This window comes from Manihot esculenta, chromosome 5 (assembly GCF_001659605.2).
Source record: "Manihot esculenta cultivar AM560-2 chromosome 5, M.esculenta_v8, whole genome shotgun sequence".
NCBI lineage: Eukaryota > Viridiplantae > Streptophyta > Magnoliopsida > Malpighiales > Euphorbiaceae > Manihot > Manihot esculenta.
In genome coordinates, this window is record NC_035165.2 from 28,714,142 (window position 1) to 28,735,674 (window position 21,533).

General features: G+C 32.1%; 1 protein-coding gene across 7 annotated transcripts; it reads left to right on the forward strand.

Annotated features, from left to right (window-relative positions):
* Positions 1-1,207: 1,207 nt before the first annotated feature.
* LOC110615243 (phosphatidate phosphatase PAH2) lies at positions 1,208-13,717 on the forward strand. Of its 7 annotated transcripts, none has more exons than XM_021757024.2 (13): positions 1,208-1,525; positions 2,051-3,536; positions 5,641-7,069; positions 7,727-8,145; positions 8,296-8,369; positions 9,224-9,308; positions 9,667-9,753; positions 11,225-11,297; positions 11,876-11,919; positions 12,354-12,482; positions 12,579-12,680; positions 12,848-12,984; positions 13,359-13,717. In XM_021757024.2, exons 2-12 carry the CDS (start codon positions 2,226-2,228, stop codon positions 12,899-12,901), a joined length of 3,807 nt encoding a protein of 1,268 aa, XP_021612716.1. In that variant the 5' UTR covers positions 1,208-1,525; positions 2,051-2,225; the 3' UTR covers positions 12,902-12,984; positions 13,359-13,717. The 7 variants fall into 7 exon arrangements, with proteins under 7 accessions (XP_021612716.1, XP_043812798.1, XP_043812799.1 ...); XM_021757025.2 differs by lacking the exon at positions 1,208-1,525 and adding an exon at positions 1,581-1,872; XM_043956861.1 differs by lacking the exons at positions 1,208-1,525; positions 13,359-13,717 and adding an exon at positions 13,072-13,352 and having other exon boundaries at positions 1,581-3,536.
* The last annotated feature ends 7,816 nt before the right edge of the window (positions 13,718-21,533 follow it).

The window sequence follows — 21,533 nt, forward strand, 5'->3', positions numbered from 1 at the left end:
TTGACATGATTTCTATTCTTATGCGTTAGACTTTGTGGAATGATATGAGTTAAAGTAGATTAAGGCTCTTAGTATATGTGTACTATGAGCTATTCTTTTATGGATTTCTCATATCTTTTTTATAATAGATGTTAAAGTTTTTTTTTCATCAAAATAATAATTTTTTTTTCAAAAAAATTTATTTTTAGACATTAATTATGGTACGATAATATGCAATAAATAATAATAAATGCATTTAATATTTTTGATAAAAACAAAGTAATCGTTTAGGTCTTATTTAGTTCAATTCCTCTATTTTTTGGAAAGTAATTTCTCACGATAGTAACTACTTATTTTGGATAAGTAAGTTACTTTCTTCGCTTTAAAAAAGTAAATTCTTTAAGTTTCTAGGAAATTTAAAAAAAATTTGACAATCAAACAAGATGAATATGGCAACTTTCCGCGAACTTGAAGGTTTTTAGTTCATTTAATTCCAATCAAATAAGGCTTTAGCATTACAAGGATGAGGATGACACATGTGCATACTTTTAGTTCATGGAATTTTCTCCAGTGAAATAAATTGTGTAGACTAAATAATACATGTAACTAATATATACATTCAAAATGATTAATGATTTTTTTAATAAAATAATTAAAAAGTTTGATTTTATAAAATATAAAAATATTTTTATTAAATAATTTTAAAATATTAATAAACTAGTAAATTTTTTAAAAATATACAAACTTAATAATAAAATATATATATATATATATATATATATATATTAATAAGTTAAAATATAAATTATTTATGTTTAAGAAATCTAAGAATATAAATATTTATTTTAATTTAATTTGATGATTGAATAATATTATATATTTAGTATTTTAATTATTTAAAAATAATTAATAAAAAGTTAAATAATAAAATTTTAAATTTAACAAAATCAAAATATAAATACCAAGCTATTAAATTATAAAAATAAAAAAAAGCATGCAATTTAATTTTGATATACGAGGAAGACGTTAACGTAACCAATATCCAAACCCGAAAAGAAATTCCAATTAACGTTACGTCATGTCGTCAATAGTGATTACAGGAGCAGGAACAGAACGCTGGTCGTTTGAGATGTGGACTTTTGAGTTGGGAAGCTGGAAGAGGAGAATACGTCGTCTTCTCCTGTAGTGTCCGTTAAAGAACAGAACACAACAGAATAAAAACAGAACAGACGACAAGAGAACAGAGGGGTTGGGTCCAAAATCCAAATCCATACAAATTTCCTTTGCCATTCTCACTCACTAACTGAAACAGAAGCCGACCACAAAAATCAAAATATACAAAAATGGTCCTCCCTAAACCTAACAAATAACCCACACAAAGTCCCATGCTTACGTGTCAACAACTGCCATCATCTTTCTCTCTCTCTCTCTCGACATTTCCAAGAAAAAAAAAAAAAAAACTCTTTCTTGATCATTTCTCCTTTTGAATCTGTAGAGATCGGAGATCTCTTAGCCCCTCCTGGCCTTTTCCTTTTCTCTTCTCCGGGTCAGTTTCTTATGGCTTTGCTTTTATCTCTATGCTTTATTTATTATTCGTTTCCATTCTCGTTGTGTTTCAATAGTATAGCAATGAAATAATGGGCTTGTTTTTTGAAAAATGTTTTACGTCTTTGCTGGTATTAAATGATTTTACAGTTTTGGCACATTCGAATAAATTAAAACGAATATGCTTTTATTGCACCCCAACTACTCTTCTTTCTTATTGCTTCCTTTTGGATACGGTGCTTTTCCAATTTAAATGTTTCTCTGACGATTTTTTTCGGCTGCTTTGGTCTCTGATTGATTCTTTCTTATTTGTTTCTTAATTTACGCTGTTGGGTATTAGCAACTCATGTAAGTTTCGCGGGTGTCCTTCATTTTTTGTTTTGATGCTATAGTAGGCCTTTATCTCTTCATCTGATTTTTGTTTTTTTGGTTCCGCGCCAAAAAGCATTGTTATTTTGAGTTGTCATTAATCGGATAATTGAACTGTTATGTGAATTTGGGTTTTTTTTGATCTGGGTTCTATCAGAATTGATGTTTTGGAGATATTGGGAGGCTTAGGAGCGTGTTGATTGCGAGGGTTTTGAGGTTTATACTGAATGGAGCCTCGCAATTTTGTGGGGTTCATAGCTCGGGTTCTTAAGTTATGATTGAATTTTGAGATTTTGTGTGTTGGGTAGTCTGAAATATCCAATTATCCTAAGATGTATGCTGTAGGGAGGCTGGGAAGCTATATAACCAGAGGGGTTTATACAGTCTCAGGCTCCTTTCATCCTTTTGGTGGGGCTGTGGATATCATTGTGGTGGAGCAGCCAGATGGGAGCTTTAAATCCTCGCCTTGGTATGTCCGGTTTGGGAAATTTCAAGGGGTTTTGAAGGCAAGAGAGAAAATTGTTAACATTTGTGTTAATGGAATTGATGCAAATTTTCATATGTATCTTGATAACAGAGGAGAAGCTTACTTTCTCAGGGAGGTAGAAGGAGATGAAGGGGAATCTGTTTTATCATCTTATAGTGATGAGGCAGATGAACCATCCCAGAAAAGGATGCCGTTGAAGTCCAAAAGTTGTAATTTTGATTTAAATCAGTCAAATACATGTGGCCAGATTGATGGAAATAATGGTAAGATTGTTGCTAGGACTAGTTCCCGACGGTCAAGGATATTTGGTCTTGTTTTTGGACAGAGCTCAATGAAGGAAGATGGTTATCGAGATGAAAATAACGGTGATGATGATGGTGTTGTAAGAATGAGTTCATTGGACCGTGCAGAGATTGCAGCCAACCTATTGGATGTGAAGTGGTCAACTAATCTCGCCTCTAGTAGGTCCAGGAAAGGTAATGCTTCACAGTTTTCTGCTTCGTATACTTCTGAGGGTACAGGGGTCAGGGATAGGCCGAACAACGATGGACAAAGCCAGGTTGGCTCATCTGTGCAGGTTGTCACTGAAAACAGCATGGGCCATTATATGTTGGCTGAGGAAACTGGTTCTTGTAATATGCAAATGGGCACTAGTTCTCACTCTGGCTTTGAGAATGGGAAGTTTTCTGTTGAAGAAAGTAGTGTAGCAGTGTCCAGTTTAGGTGCCACTGAACAAATTGTGGAGACTTTTGTATTAGACGAAAGTTCCCTGGAAGAAATATCTGGAATATCAAGAGGCGCCAATGAACCTGGTTTACAGAATCCTGATGAGAATTCTCATGGTATGATCTCTGAGGTGGCTTGTTCTGATTCACAAATCCAGGATGTGATTGGAGAATCTCCCAGCAAGAAGTTTGACCAAGAACAGTTTTCTGATGAAAGAAATGTTGCAGTAGCAGAGGTTGGCATTTATGAGGAGACTGGTTCCAATAGAACTCAATCGTTCATTTACTGCGAGAATTCTGAGAACTCACTGGTGGGGTTGGATGGTTCAAAAGAGCAATCTGCGGAAACACTCTACCTCGCTAGTGGAGGACCTGGTGACATTAATTTTTTTGCTGAAACTTTGCATGTGACAACTGAATTTCTACTTGAGGTACATTTTCTATCTGTTTATTAATTTGAAAGATTGCTTATGAATAATCCAGACTTTTAAAAATAATTTAGTGTTTTGATAAGGGACAAAAAGAGTAATTACCTAATATTCAACAAATAAGATATAGGAACTTCTGCAAACACAACTAGGCATCACATCTATGGCTGTGAAGAGCTGACCCTGCCTGTTTACTGTTTGTGAGAATATCTTCCAGAGCTCAATTATAAACTGAACAAGCCAATATAGAGCTCTTTAAGCTGAATCCAAGTTAATTTTGGTTCAGCTGGTCAGCCTGACCCATAACTGAGTGCTTCTGTTAGTCCCAAGTGCGATGATAGCTTGTTAAAGCCAAAGCAACATGACATCCTTTTGTCGTAATGGAAAGCAAGCAGGGGCTTCTACATCTTCTTCTTTGGAAACAAGTGTCCATGTGTCAAATGAGGCCCTATGAGCTGTGTAAATGTGGCCTTATGAAAGTTTTAGCTGCCAATAGGTCCACTTGTTAATGTGTGCATTCACAGTAATGTTGCTGTTGCTCTTCTTTTTTTGTTTTAAATTTTCTATTTTCCAATATGATGCTCAAAGTTAAAAAAGAAAAGAGTAGTTTAGGAATGAGGCTTGGGTGACTGACATGGTCCTAAATTCTTATTCCATTTAACCATCATGACCTTGGTTTTCTGCCTAGTGGAATAACCACTGGGTCAATTTTATGCTAGGTGCCCATACCTTTTCTTTATCTTGAGCCAGGTTCAGGCTCATTCATATTCAGCTCGCTTGTGACTGATATCAACTTTCTAAAGAAAGAAATATATTCACAAGATAAAATTCCTTTTTTTTTTCTTGGGGTGGGGTAGGGATGGATCCATGCATGATCTCCCTGATTTTTTTTTCAAAATTAGAGGTGTTTATGTAATTTCTCATTTCTCAAACTCCTACTTAATTTTTGGTATAAATTGCTATCCTTTTTTTGAGTATCGGCCAACTAATAATCCAATTCCGTTTCCTATTCTTTCCAATATTCCAAAAGTCAAGTACTTTAGTGGTTCTCATATTGTCTCTATTTCAAATTTTCTCTTCCTTTGAACATATTAATAAAAGTAAGTCTTTTATTCTATCATTATTCTTATACACCATTCTTTATTATTTAAGAGGTGACTGAATTTTTTTGTTTATCTCACTTTGTTGCAAATTTATTTAAGGGAATTGATCGAAAATATAGGTTATATTACTTAATTTAAGAAAAAAATTTTAATTTTTTTAAAAATGAGTTTCATATGTAATGTTTAGATTATCTAACATTAGGAAAAGTAAGTTTTAATTGCAGATGACCATGAGTTTCATGGATAATGGGTACACTATTTAAATTTACGAAAAACAACTTTTAAATCTAGATAAATATGACTTTAATGAGCAGTGGGTTAAACTATTTAAATTTAGGAAAAAAAATAAAATTTAAATATATAAAACTATGGTTTTACAGGTAATGGATTAAACTATTTAAATTTAGGGAAAAAAATTTTAGTGCTTAAAAGTTTTTCTAAATTATTATGTTTATGATTTTTATTAGTAGTTATATGAAATATTTATCTTAAGTGATATTTAACTGTATTTATTGATTTTTTTAAAAGAAACTTATAGCTATGGAACAGTTCTATAAAAGAACAATTGCATAATAAGTATCATCGATCAATCAACCTGTTCAATCAATATTACCCAAGTAAACAAAATTAGCTTTTTCAGCAATAAATATCATTAAAAGTCCACTCTGTAATATAATGAAATGATAATTTGGTGACTTACATTGAAAAAGATATACTTGCAAATATTGTTAATAAAATTATTATGAATAGATTTCAATTAATGAAAAATAGAAAAAACTAATAGTAATTTAATTGTAATATATTATTAACTTTTTATTAGAAATTAGCTTCTTGATATATATTTATTCATGTCAGCCTCCCAGTTAATTTCTGTGTGTCCACTGCTGGTGGGTGGGGGAAGGGGGCAGCTATAATGTAGGGCTGTTCCTTGGATTGATTGTTTAATTGCTATGCATTGATAATTTATGATTCTTTGACATTGAGGTGGTCAAAGTTTCATTCAGGATACAGTTACTCAGCAAGCTGAGGAAATAGAGCTCGAGACATTATGCACTGAGTCTTGTGATAACCACCCTCAACTAGCAAATCCATCTCCTCCTCTGGTACGTGGCCATGATGAGGTGAACCTTGAAGTGTCACTGGCAGAGCCAAAATCCTATACTCAAATGGTCACTGTGGACCCTGCATGTGGTTTGACTGAAGTACAGTCAACGAGCTCCAGTTTTACCAACTCAGTTTGCCAATTTGAAAATGGGATAAACTTTGGGGATAAAATTACCAGTTATGAGCTACAACCTTCTTTAGAATCAGTGGGTGGTTCAGAACAACTTGATGGTGATCGTGAGCTGGAAAAAGCAGTTAGTGTTCCATCATCTGGGAGTTTAGAACAACTTGATGGTGATCGTGAGCTGGAAAAAGCAGTTAGTGTTCCAGCATCTGGGATTTCAGGACAACTTGATGGTGATCATGAGCTAGCAAAAGCAGTTAGTGTTCCAGCATCTGAGAGTTCAGAACAACTTGATGGTGATCACGAGCTGGCAAAAGCAGTTAGTATTCCAGCATCTGAGAGTTCAGAACAACTTGATGGTGATTGCAAGCTGGCAAAAGCAGTTAGTGTTCCATCATCTGAGAGTTCAGAACAACTTGATGGTGATCGTGAGCTGGCAAAAGCAGTTAGTGTTCCATCATCTGAGAGTTCAGAACAACTTGATGGTTATTGTGAGCTTGCAGAAGCAGTTAGTGTTCCAGCATCTGAGAGTTCAGAACAACTTGATGGTGATCGTGAGCTGGCAAAAGCAGTTAGTGTTCCAGCATCTGAGAGTTCAGAGCAACCTGATGGTGATCATGAGTTGGCAAGAGCAGTTAGTGTTACATCATCTGAGAGTTCAGAAGAAGAACAATTTATTTTTGGTGATCTTGATGACTTCAAACACAAAGAAATTCAGGGAAAGCTGAATTTTTCAGATGGTGTAGTTGAAGAAAATAATCCCTCGTGTTGTCCTGAGGGCACTGACGAAGTGAATGGGCCTCTTAGTGTAAATGATGAATCATTTTCATCTGGAGACAGCTTTTTCCAAAAGAATCAATTTGCCGATGATGAAACCTTGATGGGAAATTCAAGGGAAGCATCAAGTCCCATTTCTATTCCTAACCTTAATGGCACTGCTGATGTGAGAGCTGAACGACTGGCAGAATCATTGCCTAATATGTGGTCTTGCAGTGATAATATGGATGCAGAGGACCTCCAACATCCTTTAAGCCATTCAGTGGGCTCGGATTCCAAATCCTTGGAGTGGAAATTAAATAGCAAAGATGAACTGTGCTGTATAAATTCAGATATAGACAAGGAAAACCAATCATCACCGGAGCCCTCCAATAATGAAGATTCTCCTCATCCAGAAATAAAGAATAGTGTTGCCAATCCAGCTGTTGGTAAGGAGATTTTTGATATTTGGTTTTATAATACCATCTTTCTTTTCTGGGCTTTAACTTCAAGTTGATTAGACAATAGTGCACTGAAATGAAAGCATTTCTATTTTGAATTTGGTAATTTCGTCTTATATTCAGTGTCATAAAATTTTATGCTGCTGCATTCAGAACAAATTGTTATTTTAATTTTGTACCAACCTTTTCTTGACATTTCCTTTTCATAGGAATTATGTATTTTTGGATTAAAAGTGGTACCATCTCTAAATTTATGGCTTATTCCTGTCATATTAATTGTGATTAAATCCAAGTGAAGCTTCGGTTGTATTTGGTAATTGTTCTAGTTGTTCAAATGCTCCTTATAAGGAAACCACAGAAAGTCCTAGTGTCACACACATTATGCTGTATGCTGAGATGTCTCTTTGCAAACACTGAGCTGACTGCTTCGCAAGCATTTTATGCTGAAAAGCATAACATAGATAAATTCCTATATAGGTCCTGCAGTTGTGAAGAATGATAGGCTTATTATTAGAATTGGTGGCTATTAATTCCCATGGGATGCAGCTGCACCTATCATTGTAGGAATAGTTGCTTTTGGAGCTGCAATCATATTTGAACCAAAATACACGATCCTTGTTGAGCAATTTGAGAAATCTCTTGCAGGGGATCCATCAAAAGACATTGCGACAACTGGTGGAAATTGGAGTCTTTGGCCTTTCAATTTTAGAAGATCAGGATCTAGGATTCCCACACCACCAACCGTAACTGACAACAAAAGTTCTGATGTTGAGAATGTTCCCGACAGCAATATTGATACAGAAAATGATAAAAATATTGTCAAGCCCGAGCTTTCGGAAAAGGTGGTAACGGCGGTAACTGACAACAGAAGTTCTGATGTTGAGAATGTTTCAGACAGCAATATTGACACAGAAAATGATAAAAATATTGTGAAGCCCAAGCTTTCAAAAAAGATGGTAAGGGCGATTTCCCCAATATCTGAAGAGTTGGCATCATTGAATCTGAAGGACGGCAGTAATACAGTAACATTCACATTCTCCACTTCAATGCTGGGAAAGCAGAAGGTTGTTCATCATTGCTTTTTTTGCTTAAAATAATCACCTTTTTTCCCCTTGTAGATGATACTTTCTATATATTATATCCTTTTCTTTTGAAGTTATTCTTTCATTTTGTTTTTTTTTTTTTATGTCATTTAATTTTATGTTGCTCAACAGGTTGATGCTCGAATTTATCTGTGGAAATGGAACACTCGCATAGTGATCTCAGATGTTGATGGGACAATAACAAAGTAAGATTTTTTGAATTTTTTTTTAATGCAGTATATCATTCCTAAATGATTTGGATTTTAAAATGATTACAAATTCAATTTTCACTGTTTCTTAGAGTTGCATGTTATTGCAATATGAACTTGGCAAAGGTGAAGTCCATCCTAAATATTAATTCTTCTATAACTTCTGTTGTTGTAAACATAATGTGAATGGAAAAGTACTTACATAGGTTATTTATCAAGTATCTACTAACCGTGTCATATTTGGTTGTCGAGTCTGTTGATAGCATTGGACACAGGACTGGGTCTTAAACCCAATCTCATTAAAACTGAGTGGGGTTATATGAAAAGTGAATATGTGCCGAAACTGGAACATAATGAAACTCACAAAGTAGGTCTAGCATGAATAGTTATGGATCTATTTTATCTCTTTTATGCTTCTAAAATTTTGACTACTTAAAACCGATATTGATGTGATACAATAACTTATGGTAATGATTTTTAGCTACCAGTGCTAGGTGTCTGAGCTTTAAGGATTCCATCTCATTTATTTATTATTACATCCTTTCCTTTTTCTTTGAGGTCATTCTTTTATCATGGATGTTGCATGAAAACATCATAATTAAGTAATTTTTTCTCTCTGAATTTCTATTTATCTGAACATTTAAAACTTTATAATATCTATTTCAAAAGCCTCATCTCTTTTCCATACATCCTTTTTACACTCATTCACTTGGTATTGGAGTCGGCTTGCATTGCATTGATGCCCCTTTAATGTTTTATGATTTAGTTTTTTTTTTTTTCTCTTAGCTTTTAGTTTCCAGGCTGGGGTTTCTCCTGGACATATCTGACGCCTTTCTTTGACATTATCACAGATCAGATGTTCTTGGTCAGTTCATGCCTTTGGTTGGGATGGATTGGTCACAGACAGGGGTGGCACCTTTATTTTCAGCTATTAAGGTCTGTTGCATCTCATTTTGTGTGTGTTTTTGGATTGGAATTTGTGTGAGAGTTCATAGTTTCGAAGCAATGCTTGATATATCATCTTTTCATTCATTACTTCAATTAAGCTAATTCCTTCTTGCTGTTTTCCTCCATACAGTCCAAATTGTAGACTATCTTTTTGGTCCTAAATTCTTTTTGTTAGTTTGGAATCATCTTTGCATCAATGTAATCATGTGTTTGGAGATGTATAATTTCTCTTGGTGGGTGTGTTAAAAATGCAAATATATTTGTATGTTGTGTACAAAAAGACTTAAGACTGCGGTAGTGCTGTTGAATCGTGCATGGATTTAAATAGTTTTCTCTTTTTGTACAGGAAAATGGGTATCAATTGCTTTTTCTAAGTGCTCGTGCAATATCTCAAGCCTATCATACTAGACAATTCCTAGTCAACCTTAAGCAGGTGAATCAATGCTGAACTAACTATTTGAAGTTTATTACTCAAAGTTCATAAAGTCTAATTATGTTTCTCTCTTATTTGTATTCTATCGCATCACGGGATGTTTGATAGGAAAGAAGCTCATCAAAGGGAGCTCTTACCATTTCAGTCTCAAACTCGTTAATGAGAGAAAGTTTTATATCTCAATGTATTTATAATTTTTCTACTTGTTTTATTGAATAAAATAATACTCCTCCTAAGATAAAATAACAGAAACCTAATAATAAACGATAAGATAAGATAAATTAATATAAATAAGATAAGATAATAGAGATAAGAAACTAGTAGATAAACATAATCTGTTTGTTATGGATTTGATCTATCCGTTATCCATAACATTACTCTCCTCTTAGAAAAAGAGCTTGTTTTCAAGCTCAAATTCTAAATAAGATTGGCTATCTTCTGTTATCTTCATTGATCCTCGTGCTCCACTCTCAACCAAAACAATTTCGTAAATTGATAACCAGCAAAATAAAATTCATCATTGTCATAAGAAAGATCTTTAGCCTTTTTCCTACCATTTCTAAGTTGTTGAGCTTTTTAATGAGTAGAGAAGTTTCTTTCATAATCTCTGAATGAACCATTGTAGATTGTGTGGTGGACCAGAAAATTGTTTTCCATCTATTTCACCATTGCTTGCAGCTAGATTCATGGTAGTCATCTTCCTAGTTTCTGCCCGAGTTCTAGTTCTATTTTCAAATTGAATGCTTTTATTCACAAAACTATTGTTGCTACCTGTATCTGTATCCAAGTTTTTGTTGCAATTGTCATTGGGATTACCAAGAAAATTTTACAACTATTGAAACATATTGTATATGAGACTCGAATTAAGCAATCCTAGCTTATAGCTGAACCAATTTAGCCTCATTTTGTGCTTGCATTTCGTAAAGTAAGGACTTCAGTTCCTCACTTAAATTTGTTGAATCTCCCATCACAATTGGCTCTAATATCAATTCCTAGCTTATAGTTGAACCAATTTAGCCTCATTTTGTGCTTGCATTGTGCAAAGTGAGGATTTCAGTTCCTCACTTAAATTTGTTGAATCTCCCATCACAATTGGCTCTAATACCAATTTGTTGTGGTCCCGGATTACAAATCGCATTACGGGATGATCAATAGGGAAGAAGCTCATCAAAGAGAGTTCTTTTAACACCTCAGACTCCTTGATGGGAGAGAGTCTTAAATCTCAACGTGTTTGTAATTTTCGGTTGGTTTTATTGAATAAAATAACCCTCATTCAATCATAGTGTTTAATTAGAGTAGATATCTAATACAAACAATTATTAGATAAAGAACTCATAAAATAAAATAACAGAAATATAATAACAAACGAGTAAAATAAGATAATAGAGATAAGAAACTAGTAGATAAACATAATCTGTTTGTTATAGATTTGATCTATAAGTTATCTATGCATTTGTTCTTTCATTTGCAGAATGGGAAGGCTTTACCAGATGGTCCTGTTGTTATATCCCCTGATGGTCTTTTTCCATCTTTATTCCGTGAAGGTATCTAGTGTATTGAATTATTTTCTATAGTTCTTTCAGGACTGAATACATAATTTTGCTCCTGACCTTAACACAGAAGTCAATTGGTAACTTGATCTTTTTATTCTAAATATTTAACACCTAAATTTTTTTTTTAAATGTGACTATTTAAACCTCTAAATGCGGACGGGGATTGCACATGTACTGACTTTTCATTACACTTTTATAAAGTTCTGGTATTTAATAGTTATACTTTACAAACTTCAGGGTTAAATATTTATATTTTTATAAAAGTTTAGATGTTAAATATTAGCCACAAAAAAAAATCAGAGTTCCAATTGATATTTTATGTAAAAGTAAGGGCCAAATAATATATTTAGCCTTCTTTCAGATTTTTTTTCTGCATGTTCTATGCATGCGCATCATTTAGTCTTGATCTACATTTCTTTGCCTGTGCAGTGCATGCTTGTGGCTTCCACTTCTGTGCAAATCCTAATAATACAATTTTGATGATGGCTTTGAGCATTTAGTGAATTTTATGTTGACAAATGCCTTTCCTAATTATAATTTATGGACTAATATCCTCTCTTTTTTGTCAGTCATTAGAAGGGCTCCACATGAATTCAAGATTGCATGCTTAGAGGTTAGTTTCCTCCGTTGTTTCTGTCTCGATATATTCTGAAGTCGTCGAAGCTGATATACACTTGCCATTTTGTTAATCTCTTTCATAGCTAACATTTGTTTCTTCAGATAGATAACTTTGTATAGTTTGAGATTCTATGTAAATTATTCTAGTCTTTGCGGTTTTAGTACTCTCTCTCCATTTGATAAAAATGCTTTGAAAAGTATATTTCCCTTTTCTTCAGCTGTTCATTGGAGAAGACTTAGATTTTACAGAACTTCTTACCAGAAGTGCAAAGTTTTCTCTGAGATTCTATACTTTATTTAGATAGAGGAAGATAAGTTGTGATAGTTAACATCTTCAGGAGTCCCAAAAAACTTCTGAGAACTATTTGTATGGGGCCATTGGTATATTTATGAAGGTGAGTTCTAATACTTTACGATCTTCAATATCAGGATATCAAGGCGTTGTTTCCTCCGGATAGCAATCCTTTTTACGCTGGTTTTGGTAATAGAGATACAGATGAGATTAGCTATCTTAAGGTTGGAATCCCAAAGGGAAAAATCTTCATCATCAATCCGAAGGTAAGTCAAGGCCTTTGTGCTGTAAAAGAAGCATTTTATAATCCTTTCCTAATATCTCTACCGTTTGTTTTTCCTTCTGATGGTTTGCATTTTCAGGGTGAGGTTGCCGTGAACCGCCGTGTTGACACAAAATCATATACCTCACTTCATGATATTGTGCATGACATATTCCCCGTCATGACATCATCTCATGAGCAGGTATAATTCTGTTTCCATTTCCTCTGTATGCTCGAGCCGGTTTAGCTTAAGTAAACTTTCAGTGAACCGACCTTTAGTCACTCAAATTATTTCTGAATTTTCAGATTTAGTTAATTCTTCTGTGAAGTGACTAATTTTCTGCCTTTTTTCCCCTTCATTTGGAACAGGAGGATTATAATTCATGGAATTTCTGGAAATTACCTCCTCTTGCTATTGATTGAGGTGTCCACTGGAGATCCATGCTTAAACCCCCTCAATAATGAGAAAAATGGGTTTTGACCATGCTTCTTCTGGCACTTTTCAGGTATTCGTTGTTTTCAGTTTTTATTTATTATCATATTTACAAGAACTCAAGACTGAACTTTGAATTCGTTTGATTTATTATTTGAAGTTATTCCTGTAGCTGCATGCTATTTTATACCGGATTCACTTTAGAAGATTTGGGAAACATAACTGTTCAAATTTGGTAAACATATTCTTAAACTGGGAATGAAAAAAATCTGTTAACTGTCTCGGCATTAAGGAGTCAGAATCTGTTTTGAAGACTAAAATTGACTAGTCACATTTCGAATTCGAACTGCCATGGCTCGACTAAAGACCACAAATTAGTTGATTGATAGGCAGCTTAGATTACTTTCTCTAAGAGATTCAAAGATGCATTGTGCTCGAAAATTACAGGTTGCATGCGGCCAAGACCTTCGACAGAAGTCACACCTCGTGGTGGTTTTGCTGGGCTGGCTTTGTCTCTTGATGTCTCAAGAGGAGTTCATAGATGAGGATTTTTTTTATACATTTATCTTGCTTCAGAAACAGTTAAACGCATGAGATTGTATAGAGCACACATTTAGCCCCACGAATGTAAGCATTTCTCGTGGGAAGTAGGCGTGCATGAAAACACATTACTGTATAATCTTCAGTATGAAGTGCATTGTTATTCTTAGTCATTGATTCTGAGTTTAGCTTTCCAGTTCCATTATGCGCAGTGTATCGGTGCTGGTGCTCATTTTTGTAGTATATTATGATTCAATTTGGTCGTATGATTTGCAGTTCCATCCTCTTATGAATGGTTTTGGAGTGTTTCAGTCTTCTGTTGTTTCGATTAAGCTTTATTCAGTGAATGTTCATTCAATGAGCTCATCTACTCGCCTGACTATACCAGACTTATCCGGAGAACTTAAATGTCCTACATGGCCTAAGTGCTTTTGTGCAGACTCTAAGATTATTGATTTCACTCGGCATTGGAATCTGCAGACTCTATCCCTCTCTTCCATCTTGCAAACAATCCTCCATTGGTTCGGATGGCATCCGTGAGCTCTTCTCTGCTTATTCAGCCATCTTTGTCCGTGTCAAATGATTTCAATCACCGATCTCCTCGACTATCACTTCATAACTCGTCTTCACATTGATTCTAGAGGGTGGTCTTAGGTGTGACTGTTAAATTTGGGTTTAGATTTAATGATGTTTTTGAAATTTAAAAATCAATGCCCTCTATATACCACGCCTCATAAATTTAAATATAAATACAAATTTAAATTATATTTGACATAATTAATTAAAATTTTATCTTTAGCAAAATTTTAATAAATAATCATCTAAGAAATAATTAATTATTTGTGAATCTGTGATACGAATAAACTTGTTGAAAATTTAAATATAAATTTTGTATTATGATTTAACATGCTGAAGAATTTTATTATTAACAAAATTTTATAATGTGATTTTGAAAATATAAAATTATTTAATTTTTGTATCATTTGATATTAACTAATATATTAACTCATTAAATATTTATATCTTTTTATTATTTAATATTTACAAAATACATATTATTATGAGAAAATTTCATTATTTTTTAATTATTTAATCAATTTAAAATTTAATTCAAAATCAACCATCTTAAATTTAGACTTTTAAAGTTTAAAGAGAATTAAAGTTATGGACTCGGTCCGATATGCTTGATGTATTGTATCGTATATCAGGGATGTGTGATGTAATTTTACCGTTTATATTTTAAAATTTTGTGATTTAAATTGGATTAAAATAGTATCTTATAATATTATACATTTACTACAATATTAATAATTTTTAAATACTATTAGAAAATATTAATATGATAAAAAATATTATTTAAAAAGAAAATTATAAAAAATATTATATAATTTTATTTATTTTTATTTTAAAATTTAAAATTTAATTTGTGTTAAACAACATCAAAAGGCTTTTTGCTTTAACTATTTTGAAAGAAAATTTAATATTGATATGTGTAATTGGAAAGATGAATATATAAATAATAATTATATTATTTTTGCACATAATGAGGTGTTCTTTATTGTGTTAACAGAACTGAAAACACAAGTGTTAAACGGTACAAAACAAAAACGGCATCGTTCTCTATACTCAAGTGGACTTTTTTAATAAACGGCATCGTTCACTATATATATATTTTACAGAAAATATTTTTTTTCTCTTCTTTTCTTGTGCCATCTGTTTTTAACGTTTTATGTATAATTAAAATTTTTATTGTAATAAATTAGAAATTTTCTAAATTTTTTTCTTCTAAAATATTTATGCATTTTCTAAAATATTCAATACAAATGTATAGATATAAGAGTAAATAATGAATAAAATAAACTTGTTTTTTTTTTTTTTTAATTTCATAATAAGTTTGGAATCTCTAAAAAAATATTTACTTATTTTTCTTATGTATAAAATTCTTGTTTAAATTTAATTGATTATAAATATAAAACACATAAACATGTGATGGAATATATTTATGCTTTTTATATGCAATTATATCATCTAAGGATTCTTAACAGCTAAGGGAAAAAGACAGCTATCACTCTCATAAACCAGCATTATACTATAAGGCGAAACCGTTAATAGAAAGAAGGGTGAATTATTATTAGTTTTTATAGTCAAATTTAACTATTTGTCACTATTTTGAAATTACTCAATTAAAATATTTTTATTTTTATATTTTATAAAATTAAATTATTTAATTATTTTAATTAAAAAAAGTTAGTTAATTTATTTTAATTTTAAATAATTATTTAATCCTTATCACTTTAATTGTATAAATTATTTCATCTTTTTAGTAAATAAACTATTTTTTTTAAATGAGTAAATAAACTATTAGTTAAGTTATTTTAGCATTCATTAAAAAAGTTAAATGGTATAGTATGAATATTTAAAATTAAATTAAAATATATAAATGTTTTAATTAAGGAATTTAAAAATAGTGTTTTAAGTAATTAATTTTAAAAAATAAAAATTACTACTAAATTTCTATAGTATGAAAAATTTACTATTTTTAAATTTAAAAAATATATTAAAATATCTTTAATATTTTAAAAAATTTACTAATTCATCTTTCTGTTAATTTGAATTGTGAAAAATTTTATTATTTAATTTCTATAGTTTTTAAACACTTATTAATTGATTTTTTAAATTTTTAAAAAATTTATTTAGTTTCTTAAAAATATTTTAATTTCTTTTATAATATTTAAAAATTAAAATTAAATAAAAAATTAAATAAATTTTTTTTTAAATATTAAAAATATTTTAATATATTTTTCAAAATCAAAAATTAATTAGTGAATTTAATCAGTTGTGAGACTTTTTTTACCTTGAATACAATAGAGGCAATAGCCATTAAGAAACAAATAAAAGCCTGTGCTTTACTCCCTTGGTTTACACGTTCAAAGTCTTAACACAACAAAATTTTTTCTTTCGTTTTTCAAATACAGAAAAATGCAAGCCCTTAATTGGGCATTTTTTTACCAAAGACGGAAAGGAATCAAATGGGCAAGAAAATAATACAAGCCCTCATTTGAGCATTTTTTTCTTCTCAAAGGCAGAAAGAATCCATGACAGCACAAGGGGAATTACTTGGTCAAGCATCCCACAAGGGGAAATAAATTCTTGGTCAAGCATCCATCCTCCAAGGATCTATAACAGCAAAGGGAAAAGGACCACTAGCGTCCCTTTGATTTTTTCAAACAAACAAAATCTAAATAATTAATTCTAATAAAGCATAAGGAGTTGATAATACTTTACTCTCAGAAAGAATTGAGAGGCAATTAATGCCAGTTAAGAAATGGAGAAAAGCTTATGCTTTCCTCCCTTTGGGTGTATGTTTGAAGTCTTTCCATAACAGTCATTTTGATTCTGTTTCTTTTTTTGTTTGTTTTTTCTCAAGGCAGAAAAGAAAACAAGCCCTCAGACATTTTCTAGCGATGCATCTAATTCTTGATTAGACACACACAAGGAATCTTTGACGAGGAAGATATCTAAGCTAATTGAATGGTTTTTAAGCAAAGATAAAAGACGAATCTATTGCTATGCGTGTGCAAGACAAATTGATTTCACATAAGAAAGAAAATAATTACAATAAAAAATTATTTTTATTTATTAATATTGAAATATTTTTTAATATAAAATATCGAATTCAAACTTTAAAATATTATAGAAAAAAATAATTACAAACTCTAAAACTTTATAGAAAAGATTGTGTTCTCCTAATAAAATTATTTTTCTTATATGAAATAGATTTGTTTAACCTAATTTATTGTAAATTGAAAACCAATACTTTTATGTTTTAAGTTTAGTAATTTATTAATCTCTATTTGTTACATCAATTTTATTTTTCATATTTTTTAATATTTAATATATTTAAAAAATTAATTAATGAAAAATATATTTCTGATAAAAAAAATTGGATCAATTTTTTAAAAAGTAACTGCTTTTAAAAAAAAAAGCCATTTGCTATACTTTAAAATTTTATTAACTATTACATATAAATTTATTAATATTTTTTATTTTTAAATTAAAATTAAATAATAAAAAATTATTTTATTAAAAAATATATATTTTCTGTGCAAATTATTTGGTTAACCACAAACTCAATTCTTTTGATATTTTGTTATGGTTGATGCTTAATTTTATTTTTGCATTTATTTGGTAAATTTAATTTAGTTTGAAAAAATAAAAATAATTGGGCTTCGCTTAATTTTTTTAATTTAATAATAAAGAAACCAAGAAATTTAACTTAAAGAATAAAAAATTAAGTTTCTTTATTTTTTTCTAAATCAATAAATTAAAAATTTTAACTCATAAATTTTAGCTAAATTTGATTTAATTTGAACAAAAAAAAAAAAAAAAATTCCAATGTGCTAAATTGAACATCTCCTGTAAATACAGAAATGCAATTAAGCATTTACTCACTTTCTAAGTTGGCCCCGAAATAATTTAAATTATTATAATTTATATTATTTTAGCCATGATTGATTTTATTTTATATATCATTCATGCTGCGGGCGCTCGCTCTCTGACCACCCCAACCCAAAATTTTTCTTTCTAATATGAGGCTCTAAGTTTTTTTTTTTTTTTTTTTAGTAATAATAATAATAATAATAATAATAATAATAATAATAATAATAATAAAAATAAAAGTTGAGATATTATCCAAAAAGAATGCTTTAGTAAAGTAAATATAATGATAATAATAATAATAATAATAATAATCATTGATGCCCTTCGTGCATCTTTTCTTCGAATGTATACCCGTAAAATAAGAAAAAAAATATAGATATGTTAGTTTGACGATAATTTTTTACAATATTTAATTTAATATGAGTAATGAGTAAATATTAAATAATAAAAATTAACTAGTGAAATAATATCATGTCTACTTACGAAAGTTGTAAACATATATTGTATATAATTTAAATTTTATTATGAATAAATGAAATTATGTAATTATTTTTGAGATAGGATAAATAGAATCCTACATGGGATAACATATAAAATTTTATATAGACAAAAATTATCCTTCTGATATATATGCATAATATACAAGTTTTTGGACTTTTTCTAACTCTGGGATCATCTGAATATCTTCTAATCTTTATGAGCTTCTTGGTTTTTTCCAGTTTTATTGAGCTTCCTGATATTTTTTTAATCCTAACGTATTTTCGAATATCTTCTTGCCTCGATTAGCCCTGACAAACTTTCGAACATTTTCTAACTTTTGTGATTATCTGACTTTTTACAGTCATGATGCGCTTCCCAGCCTTTACAGCTCTAATTGTATTATGTGTATTTTTACAGTTTTATCGAGTTTCCAAGCATTTTCTCAGCCCTGACGTGCTCCTTGTCTTTATAAAGCTATGATGAGCTTCCTTGTATTTTTTCAGCCCTGGCGAGCTTCCGAGCATTTTTCCAGCCCTGACGAGTTTCTTTACCTTTTACATCCCTGACGGGTTTATGTATATTTTTTCTAGACCTGACAAGCTTCCGAGCATTTTATCAACCTCGACGTGCTCCTTGGCTTTTTACAGCCCTAATAGACTTCTTAGCCCTTTACAATCTTGATGGATTTACGTGTATTTTTTCAGTCCTGACGAGCTTCCGAGCATTTCCTCAGCTCTTACGTGCTCTTTAGCTTTTTACAGCCCTGACGAACGTCCTAGCTTTTTATAGCTCTAATGAGCTTCCGAGCATTTTCTTACCCTGACAACCTTTTGGTCATTTACCTCCTTGCAAAAAGTTTTAAATTTTCCGAAGTGATTGTAAGAACAGCGAAACATGCCTGTGATTCTTTGGGTGAGATGGGACCAATGCTCTTAATCGCGTGGCTTGGCCCATGCCCACCTTATGGCCTGGCATCATATGCCTTAGAATCTTTTTATGAAATGGGACTAACACCTGTTTGGTATTCCCACCTTATGACCTAACATTAAATGCCTTAGAAACTTTTCGTAAAACAAGACTAATACCTGATCTTCTGGCCTAGCATATACCTGCCTATGGCCTGGCATCAAATGCCTTAGAATCTTTTTGTGAAATGAGACTAACATTCAGTTGGCTTGGCGTATACCCGCTTTGTGGCCTAGCATGAAGTGCCTGGTTATGCGGGACCCATGTCTGGATGGTCTTATGACTTTTTATAAATATTTATTTTCGTGGACTAACGCTCGAATTATATGCGGGACCCATAACCGGATGGCCTTGTGGCCTTTTATGAATGTTTGTTTCCGCGGACCAATGCCCGGATTATATACGGGACCCACATCCAGATGGCCTTGCAGCCTTTTATGAATATTTATTTTCGCGGACTAATGTCCATATTGTATGCGGGACTTATGCCTAGGTGGCCTTGCGGCCTTTTATGAATATTTGTTTTCGCGTACCAATGCATATGAATGTTTATTTCCGTAGACCAACGCCAGGATTGTATGAGAGATCCATGCTCAGATGGCCTTGTGGCCTTTGTTCTTGTCTCCACGCTTTCATCCATCCAACGATTCTAATTTTCTTATCAACAAAGAAGCTTGAAGAATACATACTAGTTTTATAACATTTTCATAAATCATAAATATTTCTCTAAGAATAAAATAAAAGACTCGGTTATTTGATTTGACCAATTTCAAAACTTGGAGTTTAACTTAGGAGCTGGACATCTGTAATGTTCTCCTTATTGTCACCCCTATTAATACTCGGTCCTCCTGTAATCACATAAATAACCCCCCACAAGTTCACTATCAGGGGATAGTTTTGGGAATTGTTACATTGAGCTCGACCCTCCTATCTTTTCTTCTCTTTCTGATGAACTTCGAAAGTATACCATTCCCTACTAACCTTTTGATCTCCTCTTTCAATTGCCAGCATCATCCGTTACATGTCTGTGGTCTTTATAAAAATGGCAGTACCTGGTCCTGTCTCGTTTTCTGGCTTTAGAGTTGAGTTTGAGAGGCCATTTGATATTTTTGTCATTTTTTCTAATCCACGTTAGACTATGTGTTCATGAGTTATTCAATGGGGTATATTTCATATACTTATCTCGGCCATTCCTTCCTCGGGAGACCGGGTACCTTCTGTGGTCTCTCTCATACTCTAGCTTCTCCTGCTTTTGGCCTTGCTTTTGACCCTCCTTTTATCCTCTTTCCATCCTTCCCAGCATCTTTGAATAGCCTGTACCTACTTCCAGCTAGCATCCTTCAGACTACCATCTGATGGCTCCTATTTTTCGAACTTGTCCTTCCCTTTCGACTGCGTCTGGTTTGCCCTTGTCTGAGTCCTTGAGGTATCTATGGGGGCTTTCTCCCTTCGTCTGAGAGCCATGAGTGATGCCTCTTCTCAAGTTTTATACTGCTCAAAAACAACCTGCAACCTTCGAACGTATTAGAGTATTTGCTCAATGCTCAGATTGTTGGGATCTGCTTCATTGACCATAGGAAGTGTGGTTTTTCCACTGCAAAGAGTGGAAGAAAAGATAGCCTTCTCATCAGTAGCGACCTTAGCAGCAGCTTGTGAATTGTTGGCCATTTCGAGAGATAAAAGAGATATTTTTTTTTAAGAGAGCAGGGATAAGAGACCAATTTAATCCTAATGAATAGAGAGAATTCAATAGATTTTTAGGCAGTAGAACCAAATGATGCTGCTGAAACCAAATTGATGATATAGTCAAAATAGAGCTGTGCTGTGATTGGCTAAACCTGCGAGAAAGAGAATGTGAGGTTGTGGGTGTCCATGGCAATCACTCTGACTCTCAAGTTAGTAATTTGGAGAATGAGATGAATATAGAAAATTTGAGAGTATTTGTGTTAGAGAATAGTGTACATTTGTCTCTATGATTGTTCTTTTTTTATACTGTAAGAAAATAAAGATAAATATAGCATTTTCTGATAATTTAGTGATGATGTGGCCGGCTCGTTGGTAGGAGATTTTCGCTGACTAATTGATCGAAAATTCCGTGATCATAGGCGTGAAGGGATCTGCTGAATTGTAGCTGTTTAATGGTAATTTTCTTATGAAGTCTTGTTCTGAAGTTAAGAGGGTGAGTCTATCCATCCT

Bases quoted from the DNA above. Each gene is read 5' to 3' on its own strand.
- LOC110615243 (XM_021757024.2), top strand. From the start codon at position 2,226: ATGTATGCTGTAGGGAGGCTGGGAAGCTATATAACCAGAGGGGTTTAT. The intron at 8,146-8,295 runs GTTGTTCATCAT...GTTGCTCAACAG, and splicing joins CAATGCTGGGAAAGCAGAAG to GTTGATGCTCGAATTTATCT. The intron at 8,370-9,223 runs GTAAGATTTTTT...ACATTATCACAG, and splicing joins GTTGATGGGACAATAACAAA to ATCAGATGTTCTTGGTCAGT.